Source organism: Enhydra lutris, unplaced genomic scaffold (genome assembly GCF_002288905.1).
Source record: "Enhydra lutris kenyoni isolate GAN:26980312 unplaced genomic scaffold, ASM228890v2 scaffoldscaffold29, whole genome shotgun sequence".
NCBI classification, from domain to species: Eukaryota; Metazoa; Chordata; class Mammalia; order Carnivora; family Mustelidae; genus Enhydra; species Enhydra lutris.
This window is the reverse complement of record NW_019154113.1, coordinates 14,303,637-14,330,442: the sequence shown is the minus strand read 5'-3', so window position 1 is coordinate 14,330,442 and position 26,806 is coordinate 14,303,637. Positions and strand designations below refer to the sequence as shown.

General features: G+C 46.7%; 1 protein-coding gene across 1 annotated transcript in view; it reads right to left on the bottom strand.

Moving 5' to 3' along the window:
- LOC111152678 (ATP/GTP binding protein like 1) overlaps positions 1-26,806 on the bottom strand; it is a 438,273-nt gene that overhangs the window by 336,349 nt on the left and 75,118 nt on the right. Inside the window, exons 6-14 of the mRNA XM_022511237.1 lie at positions 21,276-21,484; positions 13,975-14,140; positions 12,782-12,849; positions 8,749-8,865; positions 7,149-7,729; positions 5,531-5,614; positions 5,202-5,288; positions 2,415-2,563; positions 804-891 (exon numbers count right to left, since the gene is read on the bottom strand). Of these exons, the coding sequence (XP_022366945.1) occupies positions 804-891; positions 2,415-2,563; positions 5,202-5,288; positions 5,531-5,614; positions 7,149-7,729; positions 8,749-8,865; positions 12,782-12,849; positions 13,975-14,140; positions 21,276-21,484 (1,549 nt within the window). The remainder of the gene's footprint in view (positions 1-803; positions 892-2,414; positions 2,564-5,201; positions 5,289-5,530; positions 5,615-7,148; positions 7,730-8,748; positions 8,866-12,781; positions 12,850-13,974; positions 14,141-21,275; positions 21,485-26,806) is intronic.

Below are 26,806 nucleotides of genomic sequence, written 5' to 3'. Positions count from 1 at the left end.
ACTTTAGAATGTCTGATAATACTTTTCTCACGGTCCTCTTGTAATATCAGAAAGAGATACAACTTGCTTTATCCAATAAAACAAGTGCTAGCCTATCAGTTTTTATAAGAAACTAGCAACGAGCTAATAATTAATTACATATTTCCTGCCCGTCCTAACAGTTCCTGTCCTTTTTCTTCCTTATGAATTTGTATTTTATTTTCCATCAAGAGAAAATGCACAAATGGGCAATTCACGGGTTGGGAATCCACTTCTTTTATCAAAAGATATGGATAATTTAGATTTCACTCACAACTTTACAGAATAAATTGATGAAACCGGCTGCTGATCAAGGGATGAAGATGAACTCCAGAAATGCTCCCTCTTTCATTTTTTTCCCAAAAAATCACCTTGCTGTGGAGGAACAGTCACTTACGTGCACCTGTCACAAGTCCATTCCCACCTACTTTGGAAAACTGAAGCACTGGATAAATAAGGGTAGACCAGAACATCTCAGAATTTTTTGTTCACTGGACTGCACCAAAAGAAGTCAAGAATGAAGGCTTGACCAACTAGTCACAGGCTGAGTCCATACAAGTCCTGACATCCAACAACAGGGCCTAAGGGTTTCAGTGTGTCGAACTGAGGACAGGTGACTTCTCTTCTTGGGCTCCAAGGTGGGCGCCATGTAACATACTAGGGCAGGGCACCCACCACTGGGACATGGAAAGAGGTCTGAGGTTTCTCCGGTCAACAGAGAAGAGCAGGAAATTGAGAAAGAATGAAAGAGCGGACAAAAGGAAGCTAGCAACACTCTAACTTACTTGTAATAACAGATTTCATAGCCCATCCGTATCCAGGTGGGTCTGCCCAGAAGAGCCTCCTTCACAGAATACACAGTCGGCTGCATCCCTGCACAGAACAAAGGCAGGATTAATCGCCGGGGAGTGGCACCTGGGGGGCTCAGGCATCTAAGCACCCAGACTCTTGATTTCAGCTCAGGTCATAATCTCAGGGTCATGAGATCAAGTGTCAGGCTCCAAGCCCAGAGTGGAGCCTGCTTAAGATTGCTCTTTCCCTCTCCCTCTCTCTCTGCCCCTACACCCCACATCACAAAAAATAAATAAATAAACAAAACAAAATAAAATAAAGTATTAATCTCTGAGGAAAGAGAAAATGGAAAGAGAGCTGTGATGGGCTGAATCACGGCCCTCAAGATATCCGGGTCCTAACCCCTAGAACCTGTGACTGGTGCCTTATATGGCAGAAGGGATTTCATAGATGTAATTAAATTAAGGATTCTGAGAGGGAGAGATTATCCTGGTGGGCCCTAAATGCAATCCCTTATGTCCTTTTGGGAGGGAGACAGAGGGAAGTTTGACTGCACAGGAGAAACGATGTGACTGGGGCAGAAGGAGACTGGGAGATGCTTCATGGCTGGCTTTGAAGATGGAGGAAGGGGCCATAAGCCAAGGGATCCAAGGAGCATTAACTCTAAACACTGGGAAAAAAAATACCAAACAAACAGAAAACCCCACAGATGCTCCAGTGGGCATGGCCTTTCCGGCACCTTCACTATAACCCAGTGAAACTGAAACTGATTTTGGACTTGTAGACACTAGAATTGTAAGAGAGTAAATCTGTCATGTTTTAAGTCACCAAGTTTGTGACAAATTGTTACAGCAGCCACATGGAGCAAATACAAGACTCAGGGTTCATACCTTCTCTTTCTACACCAGGAAGAATCTATTTAGTCGCTACAAAATAGAGACCTAGAGACACCAGAATATTCGTTCCTTACTCAAAGCCACTCAATGAATTAGTATACGATCCAGCAGTAATTTGCTAAATCGTATGCGATGCAGAATTCCCCATTCCTGGAAACACTCAAAGTACATGTGGGCTGCCAGTCACTTTGTCCCTGGAATTTCTCCTGCAAAATGGCTGAAAAGTATCCAGGAGAATTTGAACTTCCCCCTTATTTTCTGAGAGTGCAAATCAGTGTCATCCAATTGGATTTTGCTGTTTTCCTTTCTCGGACAAACAGGTCAATATATTTGCTGCTTTGGGATTTAGGGGATGAAGAGAAGGAATAAATGAGAGGTTCTCATGGACCTCCAAAAGTTCAAGGTGGGGGAAAGGCAGTCAGGAAGCAGTGGAATGGCAGGCATGGTGTTAACATTCCATCGCAGAGTGAGGACTTCCAGCTTCCCTTCCCTGGTGGCAGTATGCCACAGGTTGGCCACCATCTTGCCACACATGGTGACAAGAAACATTCTGTCCAACATCAAACTCTTTGGGAACCCGAAAAGGGCTTCCAGTAGTAAGCCAATCAATCACAGAGGGGCGCCATTTCTGGTGTTAGCCAGAAGGTCTAGCTTCTAGACCTTCTGGAAGGTCTAGAAGATTTAGGGCGTTAGCCCAAGATCTCATACCATAATTAAACTGGCTGTTGGGCTTCTCACAGTTGATGATGTTGAAGCGGTAAGGGACGGCCGCCCTCATGCCGCTCACCTGGAAGTAGAACCACTGCTGGTGCTGGCTGCTGTTCACATCGGTGTTGACCAGCAAGTCGTACTCCCGCCTGCAAAGTCAGAAGCAAGGTTGGAGGGCTACGAGTCTTTAAGGAAACATCCAGCACTGAGAAGTCACACATATCAGTTTCCAGAGGACAGATCTAAGACCCAGAATCTCAGCGGGTTGGTAAGTTACAGTGATTGTTCTCATCTCACAAAACTGGGGGCTGTAGAGATGTGGGGAGAGGGGAGCAGGTTCTTGGAATTAGGAGAATCAGTTGCACAATCACAGCATATCTTTTTATTAAACTGTGATTTAATAAATTAATAATGAAACTCTCTAGCAGGAAAAATGCAACTGCGCTCTATCCCAGAGAAAATTCAATCACATCTGGTTGCGTAGGTCATTCCTATTTGATGCTGCACCTTACTTTTGAGGCTGGGTCTCCTCATATGGAAAATAGAAACAGTGCCTAAACTTGCAGCGCTGTTTGAAAAGATGAAGCGGTATCATACAGGTAAGCCCCCAGCAATGCAGCAAACATGAATTAGGCTAGCAGTGCAGGAGTTATGTGTGCATTGTGTCCCTTTTTAATTGATTTAACTTACATGCAATAAAGTGCACAAAATTTAGGTGCACAACTCAATGACTTTCAATAAATTCATCTGGACACTCCTGTTTGGCAATTACCCAGATCAAGATACCAAACAGTTTCAGTGCCCCAGGACACTCCTGCATGTCCCCTCTCAGTTACTATCTGCAAAGCTAATCATTTTTTGAGCTGTAACAACAAAATTAACAATACAGTTTTGACTTCGTTCAAAAATATGATTGCTTGCTCCATCCCGTGCCATGTTCTCTGAGCTGCTCCTCTAGAAAGGGTAATGTGTTTGCCCCAATCCGTTCACACTCTGCCACTCTGGACCCCTGAGAAGTGGTACAGTGAGATTTCTGGAAGAGGGGAGCTTTGCAGAAGGTATATCAGAGCAGAACAGAGCTCCCCGATGGAGACCCACTGCTCAGACCGTCACTCTAAGCATCTCCCTAGAACCATCGAGCCCAACATATGACAAATGAAGCAAAATCCAGGAAGCAACACTCATAAGAACAAATCCACAAAGACTACAGCCCTCAAATGGTCTGCTACGCCCACCATCCTCTCCAAAAACTGATCATCAAAACTCCTTGCCTATACGTAGGTTTGTTTTCCATCCTCTGACTCCATCACCCAGACCATAACTAATTGGCTTACAGTTCTACACTCTGGCAAAGGTGGATATGTGAAGAGAGACCAGAGCAAGACCAACAGGGCAGACACATCATGGACTGACCACTGTCCCCTAACCCCGGGAGACTCCAGCTTAGGTGTTGTCTCCCGGATCCCTTAAGCATGACATAGAGAGAAACGGAGTAATGAAAGCAGCCACTACCACAGGATGTAGAAGCTGAGCTGGCAAGAGAAAGAGAAGAAGGCTGAGAAGGAATGTTAACAGAACTGCCTTTCTCTCTTCAGCCCGCGTAGCTCAACCTGTGTTTGTTTAATATGTCGGGCTTCCTTGAAATAGTTCATTTACAAACAACAGAAAAGGAACACTGCTCACCTGCCCTCCCCCACCAAAAAAGAAGAATTTCAAAAATGACTCCTCAGATAGCTACAAAACAGGCTGACCTAGCTGAGTATCTGCACTGCATACAGCCAATATGCAGCCCTGAGGACAGGCTCATGCTGACTGAGTGCCGGGCACTATTCTGAGAGCGTGACGTATTTTTAGCTAACTCACATTAAAAAAAAAAAAAATCCCTATGATGTGGGTGCCATCACTGTCCCCATTTTCTGGGTGAGGAAGAAGAGGCAGGGAGTACAGTCAGGGAATTGCTCGAAGTCTCCTGGTGGATAGGGGTGAGGTGGCCCTCGCATTCTGATTCCAGAGTCTGTGACCCCCCCCACACCATTAACTGTCCCGGACTGCTGTCTTCAGGAGTTCACCCATAGAAGATGGAGACAAATCCTGACTTCTGGCATACAACAAATAGAGTTCACACTGGTATCAAGGGAAGAATGATACCATAGTCCTCTCTTCTGCGCCGGAAGTTTTTGCTTTGTGTCCTCTCCCTCTGTGTAGTTTGTACAGCCCTAGACTCCCCTTGCCTGTGAAACACTGGTCTAGTAATAGGAGCTGATTGAGAGATCGTGGCAGAGAGGCATGGCACTACACATGCCCTTGAACGAAGATTAACACGCCTCTCCACGGGGAGCCCAACGTTCCTGACACATATGTCCACAGCTATGGGAGCAACGGACGTGAAAACATACAGGACCAGGGGACCCCACGTACCCTGCTGTGTGAACAGAACAAGCCCCGGCATCAACGTAGGTACCAACATCCCAGTCAAAGGACTCCCACACCCACGGATGGAGCCGTTATCTGGAACACAGGTGTATTCATAACCTTCACCTCTAGTAGCCTCCTGGCAGCGACATCAGCCAGTGAGCCCCCTAGTGGTGAGCCCGCAGACCTTTAGCAACGGACTGAGGGGCAAACTTTCCTGTGCCCTGTTTGCCAGCTCTCCCGGGTATAAACACTCCCACCAGGACTGTTTTCAAAGGACCCATGCGAGACCGCTGTACAGAGAACAGGGAGGACGGAGGCACAACCCGCTCCCTTAAGCTGCCAGGAGCTACCTTTGTGGGTTTCCGTACTCACTCGCGTACTCGGATGGCTTTGCGCAGATTTCCTGACTCGAACTTGGAGGAGAACCGCAAGCAGTCGGAAGGGGTGTCTTGCAAAGGCCTGTAATGAAATAGGAAACATGTGAACACATGCGTTACTGCTATTCTTGGGCATAGCCTGACATTTCTGAGAGATAAGCTTTTTCTCACAGCTTCTCCAACATGAATTCTGACCGTGTTTCGGGGAGAAGGGATGGATTGCTAACATCAAACACGCTTGTTCTCGTGTCGTTAAGAGGGTATTCTATACTACCCCCCGACACACACATCTTCCACATTCCACCAACACTCAAGACCACCTACCAAGGCTCATCTAAGCTGAAGACGACTTTATTTATAACATCACTTGGCTGGATGAGCCTCCGGACATCCTCAAATATCTTGATCCTGGAAAGGAAAATTGGAAACATTTGAAGGGTTGGCTCTCACACCTTACCCCGTCCATCCTACAGCCATCCGGGAAGGGCCTTGAGAGTCATCAGAGAATTATGAATGAAAAAATTAATAATGCCCCAACCCAGGGGTAAAGCACTGCCTCGCCCTCCTTTCCTCCTTTATCAAAAACTGAAACTACAGCAGGAATGGAGAACGGACTGATTCCAGAGTTTTAGTTGGAAGATTGGTGACTTGAGGGGGAATTTTTTTCAAGAGCATTTGCACTAATGGGCTCCAAAGGTCTTGGCTGTGAGAATAACAGCGTCCTTTGCACAGAGACGATTTTTGAGGGAAACTTTAGGATTGTTGACTGTTAGCATCCTCAAGGCCTGTGAGGCTTCAGGAAGCCTCTGAACTCTTGGGTCATTTATAGTCCTTGGGTTCTGTCATCCCCAGAAAATTAAGGTCAATCTTCTGTCTGAAAAATACCCATGTCAGGAAGTTTAAGTAAGAGGACAGAAGGAAGCCCAAGGGATCATGGGCCTGAATCTCTAATCTGTGCTTTTGGGGTGGAGTGAGAGGAGAAGAGAGGACGTAGACATGAGGCCTGGGCTCAAGGGGAAGATGTTCTCTCAAGGGGGGAGGTGTTGCTGGGCCAGCCCCTGTGCTGTGGCTCTCAGGAACTTGAGCCTGGCAAAGGGTAAGGTCAGATATGTCAGCAGGAGCCTAAGCCCGAGCAGTTAACTTGCTGATGAAAGAAGTTCCTGAAACTTTCTGGTGCGCACACTTGGCCCCATTGACTTAACATATGCATAGTCAATGTCTGTCTGTTTGTTTTCCAGGGAAAATCATTTTTCCTTGGCTTTAGCCATTTACATTTTAATCTCACAATGTTGATCCAAAGGCAAATCTCCCTTTCCATCATTCTGGGAGTAACCTCCCACTAAAGTTTCTGTCCTAGAGAATGCATATTTTCCTTCCAGTCCTCAGTGCTATAGCAGAATTACTCTCCCAGCCAAGCCAGGTTTTGTAAGGTTGAGACTGTGAGATAGGGGTACACCACCAACTTTCTTCAAAAAGAGATCCAATACCAATTTACAGTGAAATTTAAAAAGAGAGAGAGAGATCCCAAATAATCCACACTGGTTTTGTTTTGTTTTTTTTTTTGTTTTTTTTGTGGGGGGGTTGTTTGTTTGTTTGTTTGTTTCTGAGAACCTTCCTTTGAGGAATAATCCCAGTATTTGGACAAACTGGGTTGTCTTTCCCTGTTATGATCCGCAGAGCATTCTGGGATACAGGGTTGCATTAGAATCATCAAAGGGATTCTTTTTCTGTCAACACCTGCCTGCTACTATCCCACACATGGTTCTGATATGTCCAGGGAGGAAGGCAAGCTTCTGCGTTTGGCAAAAGCTTCCCAAAGGATTTGAACATGCTCCTGACTGATTCTCATTTTTCCAAAGATAGCAGAACTCTCTACACAACCATTCTGCCGATTAAAATATTAAAGAGAAAAATACAGCTTCCAAATCAGCACCAACATCACCTCTGGACTCCACATTTGCGTTCCAGCATGGACTGAGCAGAGGGAGGTGGACGGTGACCCCAGAGGTCAGGAAATGCCATCCTCTTGAAGTCAGCCACAGATCTGGTTCTTCTGGCTTTGGCCATATAAAGATGGGGGTCATGGAAGGGAATATGCTTGGGATGTGTCTGCAGAAGCTTATCTATTACTTCAGCAGTTTCTGTAGGCCTAGCAGAATTGGAGAGGGAGACACTCATCATTGGGCAGGAAATCATGTCTATGTCCCAAGCATCCTGTTTGAGGGAAGCTTGAATGTCAGGGACTTCTGTTCCAGAAGAATCTATCCCAAGACCATTTGACTGCATATTTTGGTATGCATTCATCCCAGGGCCTCTTTTGGAGGCTGGATGCATGGTGGACCTTCCCATCTTCACCATGCTCAGAAGAGATGTCTGGACCATGTCTTCTCTTTCTTGCCCCCAGGAGCTTTGGTCCTTAGTCAAATAATGCTGCTTTGGGGAGGTCACAGGCGGAATGTGGTAGTGCTCAGCATCCTGAGTCTCTTCAAAGTTCAAATTATCTCCAGGTTTAGACTCAAGTTCCTTCGGGTTTAAAATGAAAAAGAATATGTCAGTGTTTCCTTCCTGATAGAAAATACAACGTGACCCCTGTCCTCACTCTCTGGGCACAGAGTTAAGCTTAAATCCTGTGATTAAGAAGCTTTTCCCAAGGTCAGACAAGAAAAGGCTAGCTTCAAGAATCAAAGAAATGGGAGAATCACAGAAACTCATGTTTGGAAGGGGCATTGGGTGGGTCTAGTGTAATTCTATACAGCACACAAATGCCCTCTGGAACATCCCCAAAACTTACAGCCTGGTTACAAACTTATTTACATTATTTTCATTACACCCCAAGGCAGCACCTTTCACTTGAAGACCATTCTGATTGTTTGTTTTTTTTTTTAAAGTATTCCTTACACTGGACTGAAATTTTCTTTGCTGAAATTTTTACCTACTGATCTCCTTTGGCTTTCTGGTTTAAAATAGAATATGCTGCTTCCCTTCTCCATGGGATTTAGCTGGTATGCTTAGAGGTGGGCAAATTCATGATATACTAAGAGCCATAAGAAAATAATAGAGATCCAAAGGCAGGTCTAAAATCTTGACAACAGCAACCCTAGTGGGAGCAGCAACTAGCCACTACCTTACCAGGTGGAAGGTTCTCAATTTGTTTCTATTCAAAAAACCTTGGAATTGGACTGGCCACCTTCAGAAAGCCATCTAGGACAACTTTCCCATCGTGCAGGGGAAAAAGAAATCACCGAGAATTTTCAGTGCACTTTCAGGACGTGAGGACAAGGCACTTTGTCCTCCGGACAATAGGTGGTGATGCGTATGGTCATCCTATGCCCATCTCGGTGCCAAGTGCCTTGCCTGCATCCAGCTTGGCCCCCTTTTTCACATTTTGCTTAGCCTTCTGCTTCACTCTCAGAAAGACCCCAGAAGCAGATTGCTAAGGATAAGCAATGCTCTCCATCTGGAGACCTCCTGCTTGGCCTCTCAGGTTCTGCAAAGAACCCACCATGCATCGCCAGGGAGCAGAACCACGGCATATGCCCTACCTCGAAGCTGCACGAGAGCTCCAGACACATGGCCTCATACTGCCTCAGCTCCTCTTCGGGTCGGTCAAGACCAGGTCTGGAACTCAGCTTGTTCACATCTGTTTCCAAGTCATCATCCTATAATGGAATATAGAAATATATATATAATATCTAAATATATATCTATGTGTCTATATCTATATCTGTATTTATAGATATAGACATATATATATTACACTCAAGACAGCCACCCTGAGAAGCATCAAGTCAAGCTACTACATGTGCAAATTTTCAGAATCTTGGGACATGGTTTCCTTGATTCCAAATTATAGTGCTAGCCTATGCTAAGGAGAATTCAAGATGTCAGGTTGTATACTTCTTAATGAAAAGAAAGAATGTAGGGGCACCTGGGTGGCTCAGTGGGTTAAGCTTCTGCTTTCGGCTCAGGTCATGATCTCAGGGTCCTGGGATCAAGCCCCGCATGGGGCTCTCTGCTCAGCGGGGAGCCTGCCTCCTCCTCCTCCTCCTCTCTCTCTCTCTCTCTCTCTCTGCCCGCCTCTCTGCCTACTTGTGATCTGTCAAATAAATAAATAAAATCTTAAAAAAAAAAGAAAAGAAAGAATGTATACAAATTTCCTCAGCATCCATTTTAGGATTTATCAGTCCTCACCATAAATAACGAATTTATATAAAAATTAGTAAAGTGTGATATGAAAGAATTCTGTGTCTTGCCACCGCCAGCATCCACAGAATGACAATCACTGCACCTATTCTTCTATCCCCCTTGCCATTTATGTCCCTTGGTCTTCTCAAAAACATTTAATGAGCACCTACTATGAGCAGGTACCATTCTGGGTACTGAAGAATTAGTGGTAACGGAACAGACAAAAGTCGATGTTCCTGTGGAATCTGCCTTCTGGGGAGAGAAGGAAGACAGCAAACAAATGAAGAAGGTCATTTCCAATGGTGATAAATGCCATGGATATATTGAAAGGGGCAGTGGGTTGTGGGAAGTTGTGGGAAGCAGTACCAATGGAAACCCAATCTGGCACCACTAGCGAGTAAGGCTGGCATGTCTGGAGTAAGGAGTGTCGTGTAGCCCATGAGGTGCTGCCTCATGCATTCTACATGGAGTTGGGAGACCTACCTAGCTTGAGAGCAGGAGGTAACTAACTATAAGCAACTGTTGGTTTTTTTAAATAAAGTTTTACCGGAACACAGCCACATCCTTCCATGTTTGGTTTCTCAGTATAACAGCGAAGTAGAGTAGTGGTAACAGAGACCATCTATGGTCCCCCAAAGCTTTGTATCTCAGTCTCTGAGTATCCAGGCACTCAGGTGGGTTCTCCCCTCCTTCTGTATTTCTTGTAAAGGCCACTTATACTTATTCAGCGATGGGCCTGCCTCCATGTTCTCACAGCAACCCCTGACAGGGTTCATCATTTAGGATTCTGGGACCCAAATAATCCAGATCATGTTTTCTGTTCCTTCTTCCTCAGATTGGACCCTTCCAATATGATTGACTTTCCCCAGCCTTACACTTGAGCTCACCACCCTTTCAAAGATGGTGACTTGAACTCTGGTAGGGACAATCTCCAAGTTCACTAGACTGCAAACTCTTTGAAGATAAAAATCTATGTCTCGTTTGCTTTTGTATCATATTACCATCCCCAGGAACTTAGCCTGTAGCCTCTCACATGGATCACGGCCAAGGAAGTACCTGCAAGAAACAAAAAACTAAAAAGGAAGGAAAGAGGAAGCAAAGAAGAGGAGAGCTTGAGGTCACTCTGTTTATCCTCCTCTTCCTCAGAGCTTGTCCAAGTCTAACAGTTGTGTTTGCGAAGAATAAAAAATATATATTAAAAGAAAAAAAAAACATAGCCAACATCTGGTCTGTACTTCTTATAAGTTTCTCTTTTCTTATGTTGACGTTGAGTTTTCAGAGAAAAGCACCCAACTTTCCATTCTCAAGACCCTTACAAAAGTTCCTTTTAATCATTCTTTCTAAACAGCTGAGCCCAATTATTAACTAAGAATTTTCAAATGAAAAGGCCATCAGTTAACAGCCTGGGTCAGATCTATGACCAGAAACAAATATTCCTGGCTTCTTGCCCACATTTCTTGCAGCAAATGCTTCTGGGTTCAGGAAGGAAAATCAGTTTGCTGGAGCGCCAGTTCCCTTGCTCTTTTGCAACACCCCAGAACCAAGCCCTGATTCTGATGTGCCCCATTTCTCTACAACTCATGCTCACACACTGACTTCTCATGCTCTCCTTTTGGCCCGAAGACTTTGATGAATAGTTTCCAGGCCCTCACCAATTTGTCCTGTGCTGCTTTCCCAGCTGGATTTGTTGATTTGTTTGGGTTTCTCTCCTCCCCAACCCACCATCATCTGCAGCACGGTGGGGAAAAAGGAGACCGTCCTGAGTACTCCATCCCAAATGGCCTGAGTCAGACACAGGCATGCCGCTTGTCTCTGCACATTAGATACAGGAGGCGACCGGCACTCTGCATCAGACAACCAGTCATCAAAGAGCAAGGAAGACGGTAGAGGGAAGTGTCATTTACGGATGATCGCCGCAGCACTGTATTATTCAAATAACTCAGGGTACACAATAGGCCTGTGCTGCCAGGCCACAGCAAAGACCCAATTTACTACTGATGACTTCGGAAATGATTCCATTTATCAACAAAACCCTGAGAACACTGAAGGGTCAATAGCGGTCTTAACCTAGAGACTGAGCGCTCTTAACCTACAGTCTTAACCTAGAGACTGAGCCATAGCCTCTATGAGCCTGCAGCTACCATCTTATGATAGAGAACTCTCAACTCCAGAGAACTCTCCAGATAGGTAGGGAGGTAGGAGGGAAGGGAAGGAAAAGAGGAGGTGGGTTGGTGGATGGATGGATGGATAGATGATGACAGGCAAATAAACAGATGATAGACTTTTTTTTTTTTTAATTCAGGTCTCATCTCCAGGAGTGTTATAAAAAGTAGCATCTGCTTCTCCATCTTATTTTGCAGATGACAAATTTAAGGGGCTCTAATTTGAAAGAGCTGGTCCACATCCATCTCCGCCAACAGAAACAGAAGCAGAATTCTAACTCAGAGATACGTTGTCATTATTCTGGGACAGTGACATTGCTCCCCCCCACCAAAGGACACTCAGCAATTCCTGGAGACATTTTTGATTCATGACTTTCGGGGGAGGGAGGGGCCAAGGGTAGGTGCTCCCAGTATCTGGTGAGGAGAAACCAAAGGCTTTGCCAACCATCCCACGATGCACAGGATAATCGCCCATAGCAAAGAATTATCCAGAGAAATGACAAAAGTCCTTTTCTAGAAGTGCAGTCAGTACTCTATGTCCCATTACCCATTTCTCATCAAGAAAAGTTTTACTGGAATCCAGCCGTGCCCAGCCACTTACCCACTGTCTGCAGTTGCTTCTGTGTGATCACAGTGATGCTGAGCAATTATGGCCGAGACTGTAGGTCCACAAAGCCTAGACTAACCTTGTCTGATCTTTTACAGAAAGTTTGCTAACCTCTGCTCTACATATCATGGGTCATCATGGGACAGAGACCAAAGAGCACCCCTCCCTGCTGGCCCGCGTACACATCACATACCCAAGTGAGCACAGTTCACACAGACTGGGAGGTGAATGGAAGTGAACACCACAGGAGATCCAAGCACAGATCGGCCAGAGAGAATTTCCTAGGAAATGTTTCCATGGTCTCTGCCTGGATGCCATTCGCACTGATTACATATACCAACCAGAAGGGTCTATCGAGAGGCTCATCCTGACAAGACATTAGTGCCTCGGTAATGGAGGGCCTCCAACTTTACAAGGAGACGTTGCTCGGGACCTACCAGGGTGGAAGTCGACAATCGTAGCTGTCATTTATTGAACACCACTGTGTGCCAGGCATTGGCGTGGAAGTACAAAAGTGTCTCCTTACAAGTTACACTGGTCTTAGCTGGACACAGAGAGGCATGTTTCCCTCTGGACCACGTGAATATGGAGAGCCCTGGAAGTGAGGGCTGCTGTACTTACTTGCTCTTTCGTATCTTCGGAGTCTGAATCTTTATCCGCTTCTTCATCAGCATCATCTTCAAAATCCTCTGCATGGAGAAAGAGGGAGAAAATGGTTGCGGCTTCCCCTATGCCTCGGATCTGGGTTCTCACCACACAGCGGCTAGTCTTCCTTTTTCTCATTATCAAGTGCACTGTCCCCCAACACCCTGACACTTATTGGCACGTGCAAATTATACACACAGAGGCACAGGGAAGCACCGTCCCATGAAGTCTAAACTGCCCCACGTCGAAGGCAGAGTGAGCGCAGAATAAAAGGACACATGAACAGGGCACCTGGGTGGCTCAGTTCACCGGGCAACTGCCTTCGGCTCGGGTCATGGTCCTGGAGTCCCAGGATCAAGTCCCACATTGGGCTCCTGGCTCCTTGGGGAGACCACTTCTCCCTCTGACCTTCTCAGCTCTCATGCTCTCTCTCACTCTCTCTCTCTCTCTCTCTCAAATAAATAAATAAAATCTTTAAAAGAAAAAAACAGAAAACAAAAAAAAGACACATGAACACCATTCTGGGTTGCCCTGCCCAACTTACAACTATTTATGCAAACAACATCACCAAAGTTTAGAGATCACATACAGGCAAAATTTACTATAATTCAGCACCTTGACTGACTCCCTAATTTTGATAAGAAGGGACTCAGTTACAACAAAAGACCATAGAAAGCGTCCAGGGCCATTGTGGCAAGATGATGCCAAGGGAACTCTGTTCCGTGAAAGGAGGTCACGGAGATTAAATAATCATACTTTCAAGCATGTAATGTGACTAGCATGGGCTTGTAACTAGCCAAAGCTTTATTTCAAGTTCATCCTTAAGGCAAATTAATTCCAAAGCGAGTCAGTACAGTAGAGAGCCTCAATCATGGGACCGAGAATATACTTTTTTTTTTTTTTCTAATTAGCTGAGATGACGATATAGGCATTCAACAGCTACCGGGAAAAGTGGCTACAGTTAATAATTAAGAACAAAATAAGTGAGCTTAGTATCTGTTCATTCCGTCTATGGAAAGCTTCCTTTTTTCATACATTTCTCTAATTAGCTTCTTGGACATTTGTGGTTAGCCTGCAAAAGCACTGATGCTACTTTCATCTACGTCGCTCTGAAATATTGCCAACCTGCAAGACTGGCCAGAAAGCTCATCGTCGCCCACTGGCTTTACCTTCAGTTAGAGCACACGGAGGCTCAGGGGGGATGCTCCCCGGGATGGAGAAGGCATACGCGCTGCTGGATGTGACCAAGGGAAGCGGGCTCCTTGGGTAACACTGCCTCAGGGTCTGAATCACGATGGAGATGATGGGCTCCAAGCGTTTGTCGTCCAGGCGGTTCTGAACAAAGAGAAGACCCTGTCAGATGCCGACACCTTACCCAGGGTGCCCTTGTTAGATCGGTAGTTCCGGTCATGGCTTACACATGTGGACAGCAAACGCCCTTAACAGAGAAGGTCTACGTGGAACGTTCTAACGGAGAATTCCGTCTAATGTAGAATCTGCTTTGGCCCAGGGCATCATCTGAAACATTTTTCTTTCTTTCTCACAGCTCATATGTGATTGGAAGGAATTAAGTCCGAAAATAGACTCAAAAGTCTTTCAGGGGACGCTGTGGCTAAGGGAAGACATTGTCCAGGATAGCCCAGGAAAGGGTGGGAGAGGAACTTCCTTCAGCCATCATGGTGTCATTGTGAATTACTGCCTAAATTAGAGAATGAGTAGCCAAATTGATGGAAGGCTTACTCTTCTCTTTCAGCTATTACCTGAATAGAAAACCATAAAGGAAAAAGATAAAATATGAAATCGGAAAAAAAGACTAAGTAAATCCCAAGCACCTAAATTAAATAACATGCCTGTTCTCAGAGCCCACGGTGTTGATCCCTCTTGGTAGCTACCCAAAGCAAAGGAAAATTGGGTTTGCAGATGTAACATTTTGATACTGATGGAACCTGACAAGACCCTTCTTTTCAGACACTTTGAGAAATGCAAAAACAAGGTTACTAAATTGAGAGAGAGGGTTGGGAATAAGTCGGTAACTCTTTGGCAAAACTAGGCCATTTTCTTCAGGCTCTTAGTAAATGCTTTGTCTACTGACTTTGTGCAGAAAGTTGCCAAGTGTGAGCTTCTAATCTGATATTCCCAGGGGTTCCAAGTGAGCTCTGAGGCCAACAAGTCATAGTAGGAGACAGGGAGGATGCTGAGCACTTGTCCCAGGGGAGAGGGGCTGTGATGACGTCATACTACGGCATCTCCAGGCCCACATTATAAGCAGCTCCACATTAAAAAAAAAAAAAAAAAAGGAGAAAAAAATTTAACAAACTTTTAGCCATGATTTCAAACTATCCAAATGATTAAAAAACAAGGACAAAAGCAAAAACCAGTTAGCCCAACGTTCAAACCAGGAATGTTTTAACACAATCAAGAATGCTATTCCCCCTTCGGTGTGCTCAAATGGTTCCCATCAGGTGTCCTGAACCCACAGCAGGAAACACTCTCCATGGAAAAGGAATCAGTCAAGGCTACCTCATCCCTGAGACTGGTCAAATGATTTCTAGTGCTTTGTGAAAAGTACTGTTATTGGAAAAAGCGAGAACTGAGTCTGGGGGAGGGAGAGAGGGAGAGTAGATGGCTCATCACGGGTCAAGTTCTGAACTTTATTCTTAGGAAGCATGGAGCCAGGAACAAGCCAGGGAACTGTCAAAATTACCAGCATTTTGGAAGCCAGTTGTGTCTGTGATTGTCACTGGTACTGTTATTGATGAATGTGGCAATAATGCTGTGTTTTACTTTGCATGGGATGGTGCAGATGGCCAGTGAGAGGAAGGATGGAGGCAAGTTCACCTGTCCTGACAGGCGGGGCCACACCATAAAATCAACAGAACCAAGGTATTAGGATTTCAGTGAATGACTGCCTAAATCAGGTTGGTGGGAAACAGTGTAGTAAACACAGTCTGCGGAAAACCTTTATGAATTTTAAAATCATCCTTGCTTCCAAAGTCACCTGCCAAGGTTTCCCTAGTGTTAAGGGACAGGTACTTCCGGCCCCCAGGGCAGGGCGAGAGGTGGCCCACGGGAGGCGCTCTGGATGCAAAATTTAAGGGGGCCTCGCTCTCAGCCTCCTGCTATCCCAGGGTTGGCACTTGGGCGGCTCTGCATCAAAGATGACGAGACCCCAAGAAACAGGATCCCTGGGAACAACTGTCTCAGAATTGGGGGCAAAAGTGAAAATTTCTCGCTCACTTTCCCCATCACTTCCAATAATACACCTGCTACTTGGAAAAGATGATGGAATATGACAGCGCTTACCATATTCAATTCACACTTAACGTCTCTGAATTAGCTTTGGAAGAATAAATACACTACTTCTGCGAGATGCGGGCAGGCGAGAGGAAAGTAGCTCCTTATCTCCTTATCGCGGTTCTGTGATTCCCAGATCTGAGGTGGCCGTGGTCAAGCCCAGTCTGGAAGCAGACGACGCTCTTTCTGCAGTATCGTCAGAAGCTCGACCGCCTAACGCTACGTCCCAGTGCCTCACTTCATCTCACCACGTGGGCAGTTTATCATCTCATATCATCCCAAGAAGGGTGAGGACAGCATAGAAAGGTATCTCAAGAGGGAGGGACCATATCCTCACAATTTTTACAATAGCATATTGCTGTAATTGTTCTATTTTATAATTGTTGCTGGTGCTAATCTCTTGCTGTGCTTAATTTATAAATTAATTTTATCACGGGCATGACTGCACAGGAAAAAATCAGAGTGGATATGGGTTTGGTACGCTCCAGAGTTTCAGGCATCCACTGGGGGTCTCGGCAGGCAGGGGGTGGGGGGTTGCTGTATAGCACTCGGTTCAAATCCTGGAGCAAGACCACCTGGATTCAAGTCCCGGCCCATGAACACGAACAGCTTCACCCTGGCAAGCTGCTGCACCCCCTCTGTGCTATACTTCCCTCGTCTGTAGAGCCGAGATACTAACAGAACTTCTGTCATAAGGAGGTGTGTGAATTAGAGTTAAAATAGGCAAAGTGCCTGTCCAAAACTGCACAGTAAGTGGTCGCTAGCAAGATGTCAACAGGCAGCACGAAGCTCATAAAATCTCCTAAGAATGCAAAAGGAGATCCCAGAAGGCCACTGCTACTCAGCACAGAGCCCTAGTAATAACTTTCACCATAAGAAAATGAGACACTTTTGGGGCGCCTGGGTGGCTCAGTGGGTTAAAGCCTCTGCCTTCGGCTCGGGTCATGATCCCAGGGTCCTGGGATCGAGCCCTGCATCGGGCTCTCTGCTCAGCAGGGAGCCTGCTTCCTCCTCTCTCTCTCTCTCTCTCTGCCTACCAGTGATCTCTATCTGTCAAATAAATAAATAAAATATTAAAAAGAAAAAAAGAAAATGAGACACTTTAGTGGAAAAATCCAGAAAGCCTTGATTTAAGTTCCAGTTCTCCTCCCAACTAGCCAAAGCCATCCGCGTCTCTGCCTGAGCTAACCACCCTCCCCCTCCTTCTTTCCGTGCCCTCGGATGCCCTCCTGTCCAAATGGCAGCCTGAATGGTCCTTCAAGGTCATAAATCGGTTTAATGGGTATAGAGTTTCGGTTTTGCAAGATGAAAAGAGATCTGGAGATCGGTTATAAAACAGTGCGGGTGCACTTAATACAACCAAACTGTACACTTGAAAATGGCCAAGATGGCCAACTTTATGTCGTACAGATTTCATCACAATTAAAAAAAAACAAAAAGCATACATCGTATCATGTCACTCCCCTGCTTCAAACCTGATAGAAATGAAATCAGAATTTCTTTTCATGGTCTAGGAAGTTCTGCCCTCCTCTTCTTCTTCCCCTCTCTCCTCCCCCCTCCCCTTCCCTCTCCTCCTCGTCCCTCTGATTCTGCCTCTTCCTCGTCTTTTGCTATTACGGGCACACCAGCATCATCATCATTGTAATTTGCAAACAGCCACCACAATGACATAGACTAGATCCCAGGTTCCCTTGTTGGCCGTCCAAGGACGGCAGTCCCTTCCCTGGCGGAAGGGGGAGGACCGATGGGCGTTCAAATCAGTACAGCTGTAGCAGTGCTGGGCTTACGGCGCCCAGCCCGGGTGCAGAGTCCCCACAGGCTAGAGCAGCCTGGCACATAGGCCTGATTCGGCCTCCGTTTATATCCTGTGTCCACTCCCATAAGAAACTGGAGGCTGGGAGCTTGCTGTGAATTCATTTACTGAACAGCCCAGGTCTTCGCGGACCTGCCGAGAACTGCTTGTAAAATCCTGCTTGCCTGGGTACAGGGGTGGCTCAGTCGGTTAAGGGTCCGACTCTTGATTTCCACTCAGGTCATGATCTCAGGGTCCTGAGATCGAGCCCCTGCACTGAGCTCCACATTGGGCTCTATACTCAGGGTGGAGTTGGCTTGAGATTCTCTCTCTCTCTTTCTAAATAAATAAAATCTTTTAAAATAAATAAAATAAAACAAAATAAAATAAAAATATTAAAATAAAACAAAATAAAAATATTAAAATAAAACAAAACAAAATAAAAATATTAAAATAAAATACAATTCTGTTTACAGAACCAGACTCCTAACTGTAGAGGATACACTGCTTGTCACCAGAGGAGAAGTGGGTGGGGGAGGGGAAACAGGTGATGGGGATTAAGGAGTGAATGTGTGACGAGCACCAGGTGACATGTAGAAATGTGGAATCACTATATGGTGCACCTGAAACCAGTATTACACTGTATGTTAACTAACTGGAATTGAAATAAAAACTTAAAACAAAAGATGAAAGGAAAAAAATTAAAGTGAGGCCATTAGGGTGGACTCTACTCCCATAGGACTGGGGTCCTTGAAAAAGGGGGCATTTGGACACAGACTTGCACCCAAGGAGAACGTCCTGTGAAGCTGGAGGCAGAGATGAGGGGCCGCTCCAACAGGCTGAGAGGCACCAGCAGAATCTGCGAGGGGGACCTACCAGAGAGCCTGGGGCAGGATCCCCCCCTCCGTGGCCCCAGAAGGAACCAGCCCTGCCGCCACCTTGCTTTGGGACTCCGGCCCCCAGGCCTGGGAGAGAATGAATCTCTGGTTTGTGGTGCTCCGTTTTGGCAGCCCCGGGAGACTCCAGGTTCCTCCAGCCACCCTTGGCTGTGACGATTGCCTAGAAATGCTCAGAGCTCACTCAGAACTGCTGGAGATGCAGTCATGGTTTCCAGGGATGGACAGGACGGATTCAGATCAGCCAAAGAGCGAGGCCTGTGGGGCGGGGTGTGGCTGTCTCAGCCCGCTCTGCCCTGGAAGGACACCACAGACCCGGGGCTGGAAACAGTCCACACTTGTTTCTCGTGGCTCTGGAGGCTGAGGTCTAGTTTCAGGCACCAGCAGGTTCCCCGCCTGGGAAGAACCTGCCTTCTGGGGGAGATGGCCGAGTTCTCACAGGCAGTGAGGACCAGGGAGCTGTCAGGGGCCTCTCTTAGTAAGGGCACACATCCCATTCCTGGGGGCTGCACCCTCATGACCTCACCCCTCCCAAAGGCCAAAGGCCCCACCTCCCCCATGCCATCACTTTGGGCAGTAGGGATTCGGCACATGGGTTTGGGGGACCCAGACAGTAGTCTACGGCACCAGGAGAAAGAGCAAGCCTGAGACGGGTAGACAGATCTTACGTACACCCTGTTTCCAGGCTCATGGGCCCTTTCGTGTCTGTGCTTCTCTTGCTACGTTCTGCACCCCGTCCCTCCCACAGATACGTACTTCGGGGCTGTCTTCTTCCTTTCCTGCCCTTTTAATTCCTCCTAACCCAGAGCAGAGAAAGAGCCAAAGGAGGCAGAGGACTTGGCTGGAGCGCAGGAGCTGGAGTCTGGGGTTGCTAGGCATCAGCAGTGGGGGCGGCGGGGGTGTCTACTCGAGATTTGGGGGGGCACAGCTTACAAAGTACGGTGACGCTTGGAGACATTCCAAGCACAGCTTCGTCCAGAGAAAAGGAAGGTTCCGTGCAGCTCTTTCATGACAGAGAGGCTGCGAAAGCCGCGCTGATGGAAAGAAGCCCATGGGTGACAGCAGACGTGAAGGCAGGTACCGGTCTGCAGGCCAGGACGACGTTATCGTCCAGACGCAGGGGAGAGGGGGATGCTGTTTTTTTGGTTTTTTTGTTTTTAAAGATTTTTATTTATTTATTTGACAGATCACAAGTAGGCAGAGAGGCAGGCAGAGAAAGAGAGAGAGAGAGGAGGAGGCAGGCTCCCTCCTCAGCAGAGAGCCTGATGTGGGGCTCGATCCCAGGATCCTAGGATCATGACCTGAGCCAAAGGCAGAGGCTTTAACCCACTGAGCCACCCAGGCGTCCCGGGGGATGCTGTTTTAATAGAAAAGTCTGCAGATGCCACGGTTGGAAGACAGCACTCCCGAGTGCTTCCCTGCCTCGGACATGTGCAGGTACAGAAAAAGGGGAGGGTGTCCCGAGAGGAGTGAGGAGACCAAGGAAGAGGATGCAGAGAAGAGGAGCTAATGGGAAGACAGCAGGGAGCTCCATGCCTCAATGTGCGTCAAGCAGGGCTGCTGGCCCCTAGCCCCAGGGAAGGGGAGTGAGCAGGTGAGGGATATTCGGGAAGCCTTCTCCTCCTCCATAGAGAGGGAGCATGTAGCCTCGCACTGTGATGTTTAAATTAGTCCTAAGCAAGTGCATTTAAGGACTTTGTTGTAAGGGCTGAAATCCAGGAAACCAGAGACTACATATCCCACTGGGGTACCGAGCAGTCCCAGCCAGCGCAGGTGCTCCCCTTTGCCTGGGATGCTGTTCCTCTTGAACCTGGCAGGACCGGCTTTTCCAGTAATTCAGGTCTCAGCTTAGGTGGCACCTGCTCAGAGAAGACTCGGCCCCTCCCGCAGAACACGTGCTCCCTCCACCTCAGGGAGTCACCTCTGATGGCCTGACTTAATTGATACCAGGGAGCAATACGAAATGACCCTCCTCGTTGAATTCGTTGCCTCCTTAGTGCCTGGCTTTCCTGCTAGAATGTTTACCCCACAAGATCTGGGGTCTTGCCTGTCGCATTCACCTCCAGATTCCACAGTGCTAGTAATGCCAGCAACCGCTCACGCTCCTAAACCAGCCAAGTCGCGGCCAGCACTCCATTAAATCCAACACATCTCTACGTTAACATAGTCAGGCCGTGCCGCAAGCCAGGCTTGAGTATTTCCCTCTTTTCAAAGAAGAAAGCTGAGACCCAGAGGGTCTCAAAGTTGCACAAGTGTCAAGCACGAGGGCCGGGAACTGTCCTGACCACCGCACTGCCCAGCTCAGCCAACACACACGTAATGGAATGAATGAATCCGCCGGTGCAGGAGTGAACGAGCGGATGAGGGACTGAATCCAGAGCCTCTGCCCACAGCACGCAGCAAGAGAGGTACTGAGGGTCTCGAGCTGTGTTCCTCAGGAACCATCCAGGTGTCACCCACCTGCAGAGGTGACCCCAGGGCTAATTACCTGGGCGGAGCTGAAGAGGATCTCCATGCCCCGGGCTGCCAGGAAGGCCTCCCTGCCAGACCGGAGGTTGGCAATGTGCCTGAGGCAGAGCAGCAGCGCCCGGCGGATCCGCACGTAGGCATTGGCGGTGTCCCGGTGGTGCCAGTCCAGATGCAGCCTGAGCAAGCCGGCGACGTAGCCTCTGTTCACAGCCCTGCGGCTGTTGGACTCTGAAACCAGTGGGAAAGGGATGTCAAATCACGGGCTCCCCCGGCCGCACCCGTCTGGTCACGTCCAGCGCACCTCCCGTGAGACATTTATCATAAACGGATACTAATAACTTTCCACTGGAGAAAACTGGCAGACACCACCTTACTCAAGTGATCAAAGTGGACATCACCTTGTGCATCTCACTGAGAAGCACACAGCATCACTTCTATGGTCTTCATGGCCAAAATGCACAGCCAGAATTTGACCATGAGGAAAATCAGCAAACCCAAAATGAGGGGCATGCTACCAGTCATCTGACTGATACACTTCAAAGATGTCAAGGTAAGGAAAAAAAAGGGGGGGGAGGAGAAGGAGAGAGGGGAGAAGAGAGGAGAGGAGGGGAGGGAAGGGGAAGGAAGAACAGGGGAAAGGAGGTAACTGAAGGAAAGGGGAGGGCGGGGAGGGGAGAGGAGGGGGGAGCTAAAGGATTTATATAACATGTAAGTACAATACAAAACTGCAGTTTAGATCCTGGGCCAGAAAACAGTTCTGTCCTTGGCTACAAAAGTCATTAGTGAAACAGTCGGTAAAATTTGAATAAAGCCTATAAATAAACTAATAGTATTATATCAACATATATTAAGTTCTGGTAAACTGTGCTTATGGAAAAGAAAATCCTTATGTTTAGGAAATTCATAATTGGAGCATATGAATGCCTGTAACTTATCCTTTGAAAGTTCAGAAATAAATTATAATAGTGTTGGGAGGCAAGGTTCAAAGAATGAGCAAGAGAGAGAGACTCAGAGAGACATTTCTACCAGATTTCCATTCCTCCTTACTAAATCTCAGCAGACTTAGGGTGCAGTCACTGGGCTGAGTAAAACACCAGACTTCGCTTGGGAAGAAGTCACTGAATGAGACACCATGGCTGAAAGGCTGTTGCGTGTCACAGATGTGCTGCGTGTTTTCCTAGAGAGCGTGGAAGTCAGCTTCTGGAGACTCAAGGTCTGGCTCCACCCCAGGAGGAATTCCTCGTAGTCGAGGCTACCCAATGAGAAGGCGGATTCCTTGTGGTACTGGAAAACGGGCCCTGACAATGTTCGGACAGTGCTTGGAAGTCCACCTGGCGGGGATGTGATATGGGACTTTCCTCCATCTGATGGGGAAACGTAACAGAGGGCTTTCCTGGTTCTCTTCACATCTTCACTACCGAAGTTTTTCTTTTTACTGAAGGCTCCTGGTGGAGACCTCCCATGAGACACACATCCTGTGGGATAAGTGCGCGATACCCTGATTTTCCCAAGACATGCTTTAAATGCTCTTTGAGGACACACAGAGGGAAGAATGGTCCAAGAGACCTCTCTCAGCACTTAACACACGCTCCTTTCCAGCATAACCTCCTCAGCTGGGCTATGGGCTCAGTGGACAAACGTGTCAGAGCCAGGATCTCTCCAGCAGGGGGCTGGTCACCTCTGCACCTGTGGGCCAGGCACATCGCAGGAATGTAACAGACGGACTATCACCATGAATGCCCAAATCTTACAGCTCTGCTCTCACTACTGCGTTTCTCCATTACCCAAACCCTTCACGCCGGCTTATGAGACAACATAAGGCCTCTGGCCGAGAATGTGTGTGAAAGAGATCTCCTGAGCTGTAATTGGAGAAGCAAAATTTCAGCTCAAAGTCAGATTTTTCCCTAAGACCATGTAAGTGCACATAAGTGAAAAAATAACATAAAAATTCAGTGCTTTATTCCAGAGGGGTTTTCTCATATTAAAGGAAAAAAATTTTTTTTCTGCAGGTTTGTCAAATTCTAAATTGTCAGGCTTGGCTGAGCCCCACGGAGATTTTTGACCCATTTGTACAGTTGGGTGTTTTTTTCCCACTTTTACAACATTTCATTCAGCCATGACCCTGAACTGAGAGTAATGAGCTTTATTTGCCCACTGATGTGTTTGTGAAAGGTTTAAATCTCCTTCATTACCTCCTTTACTGAATTATTCTTTTGCATCAAAAATATTTCTCTCCTTGGCTAGTCCCAGCCACAGAGCGCCAGAGTCCTTCACTGCTTAAATGAGGTTCCAGCCTATCCAATATCTGATGTTTAAAAGAAAATTGGGGATTAAGTAGGAGGTATTAGAGTATTGCCTGCTGGAAAAATGCCAGAATGGAAAAAAAAAAAAAAAACAGTGCACAGAGGTCCTGAAGGGAGGGAGAGGTTAAGAACATTTGTCTTTTACCTGTTTTAAGAGTAGGAGACTAATAACGTGTTACCTTAATGACCTTCATCCCCCACTCTTTTGGGGGGGGGTGGATAATGACAAAAAAATCTTTGTCTCAGAGAAAAAGCCGTTATCAAATCCTAATGATTTTATTCATGATTTCCTGTTAATCCTCCGCAAGCGGCCGGGTTTACTAACATCTAAAAGGGCTACACCCCTTTCCCCCGCCATCCCTATGTCCCTCAGTCTTTCTCTCAGAATGGCTCACCGAATTTTGCACAAGTCAGTATGCAACCGAAACCCTACAAGAGGAGATTCAGCAAACTGAGGGGGAGTAAATGTGGAGGAGAGCCAAAGAAGGAAATGAGGGTCACCGAGATCAGCGATGTGCAGGAGTTCTAGACGATTTGAGAGAGAAATGACACTTCTCCAAGGGTGGTCGAAGAGCCTGGAGAAAAGGTTTTGGGTGAGCGCAGATCTGGAGCAGGAGAGGGCTCCAGGTCCCCCGACCCTCTTCAAAACCCGATCAGCTACACTTAAGTCTGTTTATATATAAAGGGATTCTTGCTAAGGTTTTCTTGGAAAGAATTTCCTGCTCCATATTTTTTTTTTAATTTCCCAGTAGGATGGTTTATCTTAACTAGTAGGTGGATGTGGATCGGAGGGACAGAGGCGCTGAGTTTAACATCTCACTCCACACTCCCATCTCCTCTCAAGGCTACCCTCAGTGCCCGCTCTCCATCCTGCTGACGATCCTCTCTGGCCAGTTTTCCTTTGGCAAATCCATGGACGCAACCTTGACCTTCCCTCCCATCCATCCTTTCATATCCTCCTGCCGCTGCCTCTCCAGATCGTATCCTCCTGAATGAGGTCTTCCTTGTAGCTAATTATCAGTCTGAAATGTGACCTAGTGAGATCCTTATTTTCACCCCAGGTATTTCTTCTCTGAGGTACAAATGTGGTTTTGTTTCTCTTTGTTTTTCTTTAGTGCAGACCCCACTGATGCAGCAGATTTTCACACTCATCTAAAAAGAAAATAATAAATAACTAGAGGGGACTCTGCCAAGATGGCACTAGGACTTAAGGGGCAGGAAGAGAGTGAGGACTCTATTTGCTTTAGACTTTTTAGATTTGATTTAGGCTTTTCTGTAGTCCTTATTCCCCATGTTCTTTACGATGAACTCTACTAATCAGGAGGGGTAAAAAAAAAATGTTACCTTTTGACAGGTTTGTAGACTGTTGGTCGTTCCATGTTGTAAATGCCTGTGGGCAGGGCAATGGTCCCCAGGTTGCCATAGCAACCAGCTCACCTTTTTCAGCCTTACCCCCGCCCCTTCCAAAGTGAATCACCTGCCTACTATCCCCAAAGGCATCTGAGATCCGGATCATCTCTACAAAGATGTTTGTCTTTTAAAGAGAAAAGTTTAGACACCTTCAAGACTCAAAGATGGAATTTCTCCTGGGGCATATTCTGCCCCACAACTGGCTAATGGAGAAATGCTCTGCGGCCCGGATTATAACACCTGCCAGTGGCCCACTCCTCTGCCACTGCCCCTTGGCAAAACCAAAGGAAATTTCCTCTCTGCTCTTTGTTTCCCATATCTGGGGATTTCATCAGCCCGTTGAGGGTGAAGCGATGGCTTCAGAGAGGCCGAGTAGGCATGTGCAGCAGAGCAATGAGCCAAACAAATGAATAGCAACGGCTCTCCAACAAGACAGACAAGTTAGTGTAGACTCTAAACTCATCTTTCCCGTAGTCCCACACACACCCTGCATGGCCTTGCTGGGCCTGCTGTCAACTGGGACTTCTGGGACTCCTCGTACCTGGCCGGGAGCTCCATCGCTTTCTAGCCATGTGGCCTGGGACATATGGGTTCACGGTCCTATCACTAAGTCTTTATCTGAATGACAAAACTAATAATATCCCTTCCTCGGGAGCTGTTGAGAACATTAAATGAGATCATACATATAACGTTGATAGCTCAATGCCAGGCACATAATCAGCGTTCAAATCCTGTTGCCTGCTGGGACTGTCATTAACAACAGAAGCAAAATCCATTTATTATTCCAACATCTCCTCTATTGTTAGACAACAAAGTGCCAAAAGCTCAAAGGTGTGAACATATTCTTTGTGGCAGCCTCATCAAGAACAGGAGCTCCAGAGTCCCAGAGCTGTTGCTGTGAATTTGAGTCCTACCAGTTCCTAGCTGTGTAACCCTCCTTAAGCTGATTAGCCAGCCTGAACTACATTGCCATCATCTGCAAAGACTAAAGCAAAATGAAAAGAAAAAAAAATTAATTACATCAGCTTCCCAAGTCTATTATAGGGGATGAATGCATAGCATAACACCGGGCACAGGACAGGTGCTCCGTGAATGATAATCCCCTCCCCCATAAGGATGACATCAAACGTCACATAGCTTTGACCAGTGACAACTGCCCAAGGGAAAATTCCTAAATAAATAAAATATATCAAGTTTCTTCAATCTCTACGTAATGACTTCTCCCCCCAGAATATCCCCAGCTTTACTTTGCTGCCCATCTGTCCTTAGACACCCCCATGCAGACACCCTGAGGGTCACACCTCACTTAATCCCAGGGCTGCATGCAGAAAAGCCCATACTGTAGACTCTTATTGTTCCCCTCTCTGGCAAAAGTTACCTCAGTTGGGTCCCATTACACCAACGCTTTTCTAGCAGACAGGTTAGTGTCCTAAGATCCTCTTAACTGATAATGTTCTAGAGGTGACTAGCCCACCCTTGCCTTGGATAAGGCAGAGATGACCAGGAATAAACACAAGGATTCCAGGTTCCCATCACTCTTGAGAGCAAAAATCATCTTCAGTCACACAGCGGACTCTGACATTACCATCTCAAGGAATTCTTGCCTAGGGAAATTAAATAGCCTTACCACTTCTTTCAGGAACTTCAGGAAAATCTCATTCATACAAACTAATAACAATTCAGCTCATCCTTTCCAGGATAGTAGCCCCTTCTCAGAGCAAAAGACCACTCTGCTGGGCTGATCAAACTCCCATTTACTCATCAAGGTTTGCTTCCAAACCCTCTCTGCACTGTGTCCCTCAACCCCGAGCAATTCCATCACAAACACTGCCTGATC